At 41.9% G+C, this 9,530-nt stretch overlaps 1 protein-coding gene across 1 annotated transcript; it reads left to right on the top strand.

Moving 5' to 3' along the window:
• Nucleotides 1-968: 968 nt before the first annotated feature.
• Nucleotides 969-1,421, top strand: ATOH7 (atonal bHLH transcription factor 7). Its single transcript, XM_038410613.1, has one exon. It carries the CDS (start codon nt 969-971, stop codon nt 1,419-1,421), a length of 453 nt encoding a protein of 150 aa, XP_038266541.1.
• The last annotated feature ends 8,109 nt before the right edge of the window (nt 1,422-9,530 follow it).

The raw sequence follows: 9,530 nt of genomic DNA, 5'->3' as shown, positions 1-9,530 counted from the left end.
ACATTTTACAGTCCCAGACTGTATTATACACTTCCACAAAGCATGAAATTATCCTTTTAACAGTTACCTCTGCCACCCCTAGTAGTTTCTAATAAATACTTCTAGTTATGTGTTGAGAGAGATTTTTTGCTGAGTTGCAAAAGATTATTCACTGAAAAGACTTTTGCCTAACTGTTGTGATTCTTGTGAGGCCAGCCAGACACTAGTCCAGATGGCACGTTGTTAGTGCTGGACAGACATGGCTTTGGACATGGCTCTGGGTTTTTTAAATTTTGCGTCGTGTCCCCGTGACCCCCCCCCCCCGTTAGTTCCCAGGGTGGGAAGGTACTGGGATGGAAACAGAGAGCTGCCCGCCCACCTGCTGCCACCTGTTCAGCTCTTGCTGCTGCTTTTATAAAGCCTCTTCTTGCCCGTACGATATGATCACTGCATACCCACAGTAATTGAGGAAGGAGTAATCTTTCTTTCACTCACAGAAAGTCTTTTTCAGATTGCCACAGTTCTCAATTACAAAATACATTATCCTGAGAAGACCTGGGGCTTTTTCTGCCAGTTGATACAAACTGACCACCGGAATAAATGTGTTTAATCCATTAAAATCTTGTTGGATTAAACAGACTTTTTTTCTTCAGAAACTGAATTTTTGAGAATGGAGATGGTGTTTATTTCTCTCATTGCCAAGCTTAAAGAAATGTAAAGAATGACAGAAACAGACTAGTTGCTAACTACAGTTCTGTTTGTTTTTTCCTTATTAAACAATAAGCAACAATTGTAAAACTCCTGGAAAATGGTTATTTTTTTGGAGATGCTGTAAAAAAAACAAAAACCAAAAAATCTTTCACACTGACTTCTAGGAACACACTCGAAGTACAGATATTGTGTTCGAAGGCTGTTTTTCCCAACACATTCCAGCTACTGCAAATTTTTTGGGAGGGTGAGGAAGGCTCAGTATTAAAGTGGCAACAAATATGAAATCTTCAAAATCAAACGTGGATTCCGGTTTAGAGTCAGATACCCAGTGCAAAAGTGGAACAGGCTGTGTAGTGAAATGTGACTCAGAAAGAATGGAGAGTGCTGCCAAAAGGAGACTGGCTGCTAATGCCAGGGAAAGGAGAAGAATGCAAGGACTGAACACAGCCTTCGACCAACTAAGAAAGGTGGTTCCACAGTGGGGTCAAGATAAAAAACTCTCCAAATATGAGACCCTTCAGATGGCATTAAGTTACATTATGGCTCTAACTAGGATCCTTGCTGAAGCAGAGAGATACAGCACTGAAAGAGACTGGATTAACTTTCACTGTGAACACTTCCATCAGGAGAACTACCACAGTTATATGGGACAGAAAATGGAAACAGACAATGACCCATATGCACAAAGAATCTTCAGTTATCCACCTGACCATTTTCAACTAGCTAATTAGAACTAAATTATGGGCTAGTATAATTCAACAGACCAACTGAGTAATTTTGAACAGTTAGCAAGAATTAAGCTGCTGAATAAGGTAATCTTGTCATTATAACAGCTATATTCTTGTTTACTATTTATGCTGATGTTGCTTAAATAAATTTGTTTTGAAAAATTTTAATTGCTATGCCTCTAAGAAGATTGTTTGTTTGTTTGTTTTCCTGGTTATTAATGAAATGTGTATAATAAATTTGTGTTTTGTATATTTTATTTATGAAATATTTGTAACAATCCCTTCATAGTTCATTTGAATGTTATTAAATTTTACATTATCTTTGCTGTGATGGATCATGTCGCATAATATTTTACACACCAGCGGCCAAATTGATCCATGGTATAACTAAACATGGATAAATTTGTTCCCATGTGTCTCCCTCCCCCCCCAGCTTTGAGGATACATTTTTGTTTCCTATCCAGTGGATACCATGAAAAAGATCATTAAAATGCATTCAAGTCAGAGAACTGACTTTAAACTTTGTCAGTTTGATATATGGGTTGTGTAGGTTTACTTTAATACTAAATAGTTTATCAGAAAAGAGCTAATTTCAAGCAGTGTACAGAATATTTTTTCTTTAAGCTGGCTGTAAAAGCAGATGTTTATATATTGTAAAGTGAATACTCGCATGAAAGTAGAGATCTAACTCTTAAATTTTGTAGGTTTTACCTACATGTATGCTTTGTGGGCTTTTTTGTTTTGTTTTTCTTTTCTTTTTTCTCCCTGGTATCTGGAAACAATAATCAATTTTGTAAATAAAATTTTTTTTTCCATTTGAAATGACCTTTCTGACCTACCTGAAATAGTTGGAGTCCTACTGTGGGTGTTGTGCGTTGGTGGGTTTGCTACAGTGAATGTTACGCTACCTCAATCAGGCTCTCATCAATTATCATGAAGAAAAAGCAACTACTTACTATATGAAATGATTTTGCCTTTGCGTGCTACTGCAGTCAGAATCATTGTGCTAGGTGCTGTACAAACACATGGTCAGACTTAGTCCATGCCCCAAAGAATTTTTAATCTAAAAGATAAAGGTGGAGAAAGGTGAAAAAAACATCCAAGTAAAGTAGTTGGGTTGAAGGCTGGCATACCTCTTGTTTATTCCATAGACTTGTTTTCTTTTTGGGGAGGTAGGTGGGAAGTAGATAGAAAGGGAAGAGGAGGAAGGGATGGGACGAAGTTGATGAAATGTTGGGGGAGGTGAAAGTGAGGAGTAGGCCGGGGGAAAGGTAGAAGTGATTGTAGCAGAGTTCATAGTCTACATAACTTCAAGTGCAGATGATGTCCATTGTGATGTCTGAAGGCTGCTCCTGCTGGTGCTGCTAGTGGGCGGCTTCCAAGAACCAGCTATTGTTGATCCTGGCTTTGTAGGTTAAGGGTATGGGAGCTGCAGAGAAGGCAGTTAGGTTCCTTGCAGGGTCCTACCATATCCTGTATTATATCATTTTCTCAAGTGAAAGGCGTTACTGAAATAACTAGGGAACTTTGAATGAAGAGCAAAATCAGCAGTAGAAACTGAGCCCTGACGTGAAAGAGACGTCTGAATACTGAGAATGGTTAGACTCAAAAGCCATGGTCTTGCACATAGGCACCGACTCTGTGGGTGCTCCAGGGCTGGATAACCCATGGGAAAAAATTAGTGGGTGCTCTGCACCCACTGGCAACCAAGCTCCCTGCCCCACCTCACCTCCGCCTCCTCCCTTGAGCACGCTACGTCCCTGCTCCTCCGCCTACCTCTTAGCGCTTGCTGCCGCCAAACAGCCTTAGCAAGCTCCAGGGGGAAGGAGGTGGGGAAGAGGCGGGGATTTGGGGAAGGAGTCAGAATAGGGGCAGAGAGGGGGCGGAGTTGGGGCGAGGACTTTGGGGAAGGGGTTGGAATGGGGGCGGAAGGGGGAAGGGCAGGGGTGGAGTCGGGGCAGGGCCGGAGGTAGAGGGGGGTCAAGCACCCACCAGCTCCAGTAGCAGTCGGCGCCTATGGTCTTGTAGTCTTTATTCTGGCAGAACTTTCACTGAAATAAATTATCAAAATTTTGCTCTTAGTTAGTACTCTGTAGCCCCACAGATTTCATAGGAGTCAGACTGGCTACCCAGGAGGAAATTGACCCAATGGAAGTTTTACTGGAATAAAGGCTGCAGGACTGGGCTCTACTAAACCTATGTTTGGTACACATAAAAAGGAAATCCTATTTTTGTGAACAACTTTGTCCAGAAAATGCTGGCATATGTTATAATTAAGCCTGCAAGTCTCTCATGGAGGTCACGGAAGTCACGGATTCCATGACTTTCCATGACTTCTGCAGTGCTGGTGCTGGCTCAGGGGCTGCCTAAGCTGGGCAGCCCCTGAGCCAGCAGCAGCAGTTTGGGTGTTTTGGGAGGGGGCTAGAGACAGGGGTAGTGGGTGCAGAGGGGCACTCATTTTGGGGTAGGGAGCTCCCTGGCTCCCACTGGCATGGCACTGAAGCTCCTAGGCGGCGGGGCTCCCAGCCAATGGAAGCTGCGCAGCCAGTGCTTGTGGTGGGAACAGTGCGTGGAGCCCCCTGACTCCTCCACTGCCTAGGAGCTGTAGGAACACGCAGAACTGGGTAGGGAGCCCCTGCCAGCCCCGCCAACCCTCCCCTCAGCACCAGTTGGGGTCCCGGGCTGTGCACTGTGGCCTGCCTCTCCCCCAGCACCAGAGAGGTCCCAGGCCACCTCCCCCAGAGTACCCGCAGCCCCCTGCCCAAGTTTTAATTAAGGGTATATAATAAAATTCATGGACAGGTCTCGGGCCATGAATTTTTGTTACTGCCCATGACTTTTACTAAAAATACCCATGACTAAAACGTAACCTTAGTTATAATGTTGCTGTAGCTGCATATCGTATATCAGCAATCCTCTCTCTTCAGCAACATGTATAGTAGATCACCAAAACACTGTTTTACTTCTCATTAATTGGAAACATATGTCAATGTGTAAATTGTCTACAAGGAAAGCATTTTTACATACAGGGAGCCAAATTCTGCCCTCTTGGGGAGTGCAGCCCCACTTAGATTGTGCTATTGACCTTATTAGAAATGCATATACACAGAGGGCAGAATTTGATCCATGACTTTGTTTTATGATATTATCCAATTAATGCTGTATTATATGGATACACTAAAGATTGTTTTCCCGCTAATAGATGGGGGATTCAGGTACATACCTTCCACTAGTATTAATGGGGAAAATCTGTGCTGACTTACACCCATTCAATCCCTGTAACCTCTGAGCAGAGACAGTGTCTTCCTCTTTGTTTGGTTAGCCTCTAGCTTGCAGGCACTACTATAGTACACCTAGATAATGGGGTTGCATGGCATGAACAGCACAGACTTTGCCTCAGGGAAAATTATCCTTTTAAGTCTCTTGGCAGACACATGGGACAATACACAAGTGTAAACGAAAAAGTATATTTAGTGTTTAGAAACAGCATTGGTGGGCTACAAGTTTATAATTAAATGATAAAGCACTTCTAAAATTACTTTTTTTCACGTGTAATCTTGTGGTACACAAACTACTATATGATTTCATGCCATACATAATCCATGTAACAGTAATTCATACACATGCTCCTCCCATTGCATATTCCATATATTATTATTTATCTTCCAGTAGAATATAACTGATAATTTAAGTATAAAATATTGAAATAGTGTGTAAAGAATTACATTATAATACTGCTATTAAACCCACAAAGGGAAAAGTAAAGGAGTACTTGTGGCACCTTAGAGACTAACAAATTTATTAGAGCATAAGCTTTCGTGAGCTACAGCTCACTTCATCGGATGCATTTGGTGGAAAAAACAGAGGAGAGATTTATATACACACACACAGAGAACATGAAACAATGGGTTTATCATACACACTGTAAGGAGAGTGATCACTTAAGATAAGCCATCACCAACAGCGGGGGGGGGGGGGAAGGAGGAAAACCTTTCATGGTGACAAGCAGGTAGGCTAATTCCAGCAGTTAACAAGAATATCAGAGGAACAGTGGGGGGTGGGGTGGGAGGGAGAAATACCATGGGGAAATAGTTTTACTTTGTGTAATGACTCATCCATTCCCAGTCTCTATTCAAGCCTAAGTTAATTGTATCTAGTTTGCAAATTAATTCCAATTCAGCAGTCTCTTGTTGGAGTCTGTTTTTGAAGCTTTTTTGTTGAAGTATAGCCACTCTTAGGTCTGTGATCGAGTGACCAGAGAGATTGAAGTGTTCTCCAACTGGTTTTTGAATGTTATAATTCTTGACGTCTGATTTGTGTCCATTCATTCTTTTACGTAGAGACTGTCCAGTTTGGCCAATGTACATGGCAGAGGGGCATTGCTGGCACATGATGGCATATATCACATTGGTAGATGCGCAGGTGAACGAGCCTCTGATAGTGTGGCTGATGTGATTAGGCCCTATGATGGTATCCCCTGAATAGATAGGGAAAAAAAAAAAGGGAAAAGTGAATCAAGATAGAGATCAAAGATCTACAATCCTATTACTGAAGAATTTAAACACATCGTCTCCTTGAAAGACACCATAGTGCAATGGATTGGATGTAAACACATTGTAAATTAGGCCACTGGATCCATATCTGCTATTGAACTACAGTAAAAGAAAATTAAAATCTCCATCCTCTTAGTCTTGATTATACTACTGGGAGTTCAAACTCAATAAACTACTTGGGCAAGGTGGATCACTTGATGATTACCTGTTCTGTTCATTCCCTGTATAGGGCACCTGGCATTGGCCACTGTCGGAAGACAGGATACTGGGATAGATGGACCTTTGGTCTGACCCAGTATGGCCGTTATTATGATCTTATGTTTATCTTCTTAATAGTAATTAGTAACAAAAAGCCATTTCTCTGCTATACATAACTTTGCAGTGGCTTTGTTCTTAAGGTGGATATAATGCTAGACTGGAAGTTGAAATTTCCGATTTATCTATAGCACAGTTGGCAATAGTACAAGTTTCCCCATGTTTATCTGGCAATGTGCTTTAATTCTGATCTGGAGGGGCCCTTACTAGGAGAGAATGCATAGCACTGTCTACTTAGCATTCAAGCCCAGATTTTCAGAAGTGGATGTCTTGGATGTCTTGCTTTCTCTGTGTTTGGATTTGAGGGACCTTGGCCTGATTTATTTATTTATTTATTTTTAAGTCTGGGTGTCCACAACATCAGTTGAAGTCAGTGTGAAGTGGAAGTGCTCAGCACTTCTGAAAATCAGTTGGACACCCTGAAATCAGCAGCTGCTTGAGGCCTCTCTGTCTAAGACTGTCAAGGTTTTTGTGATGTGGATACTTGACCACTGAGACACCAGTTAATTTCACACAGGCTGTTGAACAGCTGTCAGAGAACCTCAGAAGACTGGGAAGGGAAAATGTAGTCGGATTGTTTAAAGTAAGCCCTAATCCGGCACCAAGTTCCCTATAGGCAGACCAATGTGCCCACACACATTCCTATTCACTTCAGTGGGACTCCAAATGCAAGCAGAGGCCCAGCCACGTGGAACTTGGTACATTTACCCACCCAGGCTGAATTCTAATTGTTGACACAGATTCTGATCCCACTTACATCTGTGCAAACCAGGAGTAACTCAATTTTATTATCAAGATACTGTGTCAAATGCAATTACACATTTATAAAAACCGTGAACATGAGATCAGAAATGGGTCCCATAATATCCCATTATTACACATCACCTGGGCTATTCAGTCATTCTCTTCTAGTAATGTTAAGTAAGTGTTCACTCCCTTGGATTGTGATTTGCCTCTGCTATTAAAATTAATGTATTGGTGGAGGCCAGAAATACTTGTTTTGCTAAATATTTGTTGCTCTACTAAATATACTTGTAACTGATATAAAAAATTGTATGCTAATAGGAAATTAATGCTTGTCCTTAAATAATATGCTCAATGCCATAACAAGCTCAAATCCCATTCCAGGGTTTCCATCTTTGAACTTACCTGTGGGACAGGGCCCATGGTCGCTGCGGGGCTTGAGTGGCAATTTGTGATTTGGGAGGGAAAAAACAGGCTGTTCTCTGTGTAGGGAGTGAAACCCAAATTCCAAGTGCAGGATGGGCTAGAACTCCCTTTTCTCTTATGTGCTGAGGGATTGCGGGGAAATGTAATTCGCTAACAGCCAGTTTATACTTCTTGGCTGCGGCAAACCCTATATGAAGGAGAGACTTGGTGGGGAGCAAGAGGAACTGCAGAATTTCTCCCAGGTGGGACAAATAACCTAGGGTTTGGTTTTGTTTTCTTTCATCTGTGTTCATTTAGAAAAACCTTTTGAGACAGATTTCTCTGGGGAAGGACAATATTAACCTCGGAAAACTGGGAAGGGAAAATCTAGTCAGATTGTTTTACATTTTTGTAATTTAAAGAACTCCATGAGTTTGGCCCTTTTGCATTATTTTTCCTGCCACATGCTCATACCAATTTGCATGTAACAGGATGGGCAGTCTTTGTTATTCCTTATATCTAGTGACAACTGCTAGGTTCTCAAGTTCTATCAAGGATCCAACAGACCCAGTTATAGAATCTTTGGTGTCTTGTGTGGGAACCTGGAGGTGGGGAAGGTGCTTTATAAGTGTATAAATGACGATAATTATGGATGGAGCCATCGCCATGTTAAAAATGCACATTTTACCAATCTCGCAGGGATTCTCTGAGGATTTTTATTTTTTGTACAGTGCTTTAATAGTATAAAGTGCTACATACTTTTTATTATTATTTATTATTAACCTGCTTGGCGGAAATGTGGAGCTGAAAACCACTCTCTGTCAGATATGCAACACCCAGATCCTAATGCACAGACAAGGATATGGGATGATGTATTTGCTGATCTTCCTAAATGGGAAAATGTAATCCTAAATGAATAATCGCATGGCAGAAAAATAAATAACCTTTCTTGATAGCTGGAATATATAGGGGGGGAATTTTCAAAAGTGCTCTGCCTTGGCCTAAGTATGATTCACGTTGAAGTCAATGGGCAGGGCTCTCTATAGATATGTGAGGTCACTGCTGTCCTCTGTGGTTCTCTTTGGATCCCAGCCTGCTTGTTTTGCCACAGAGGTTGCTGCAGTAATTTTGGAACTCACAGAGCTGCAGTAACCTTTGAGAACTGTGACTGAGAAAGGGAACCCAACAAGCGTGTTACCTGGGGAAGCACACATGGTTTGTGGTGGGAGCTCTGCATAGTCTCTCTCCTTCTCCCACATGATTGTTATGGGAAGTGGGCAGGACCCTTTCTTTCCCAGTTGACAGCTCTTAATGTGGTCTGTGGATGTGCTCTGAGGAGCACCCATTTATTATTACTAGTTTGTATTGCTATAGTGCATAGGGGCCCTACTGTGTGGTCAGGGCTCTGTTGTGCTAGGTGCTGGACAAACATAAAACCAAAAGGCAGCGATTCTCTCATTATTGATCCTCTCTGGTATGGTAGGGTTGGATGTCCATTTTTCATGGAGCTTGTCCTGATTTTTTGAAGGATTGTTGCTAAACAAAAGAATGAAGTTCTTTACGTGATTGTGAAATTATGATGGGATGAAACTGCTTCACAGACACAGTGTGCTGTATAACTCTGAGACATCACTTTTCAGCAACATGGTCACCGTATGCAAGAGACTCATAAATATCACCTATGGAATTGATCTTCAAGCCAGCGGAAGTTTGCTGTTGACTTACATGGAGCACTGTTGGACTCCACTATGGGCCAAACTGGGGCAGCGAATGTGGCTCTAGACTGGGAGTCAGGGGACCTGGGTTCCATTCCCATCTCTTCCAGTGACTCATTGTGTGACGATACGTCATTTCCCTCTCGCCATATGTCTTGTTGTCTATTAAGATTGCAAGCTTTATGGGGCAAGGGCTGTTTCATATTCTGTGTGCATCCAGTGCCTAGTACAGTGGAGCCTCAATCTCAGCTGAGGTCTCTAAGTGCTATTGTAATACAAATAATTAATAGTAATAATAAAATGCTGCTAGCCTTACTCAAATTTAATTCTGCTCACTTTACTCACGCAAGAGTTTATATGCCACTGGCTTCATAGGATTA

Source organism: Dermochelys coriacea, chromosome 7 (assembly GCF_009764565.3).
Source record: "Dermochelys coriacea isolate rDerCor1 chromosome 7, rDerCor1.pri.v4, whole genome shotgun sequence".
Lineage (NCBI taxonomy): Eukaryota > Metazoa > Chordata > Testudines > Dermochelyidae > Dermochelys > Dermochelys coriacea.
The sequence above is the reverse complement of the archived record's forward strand: the minus strand, read 5'-3'. Positions and strand labels throughout refer to the sequence as shown.

Bases quoted from the DNA above. Each gene is read 5' to 3' on its own strand.
- ATOH7 (XM_038410613.1), top strand. From the start codon at position 969: ATGAAATCTTCAAAATCAAACGTGGATTCCGGTTTAGAGTCAGATACC.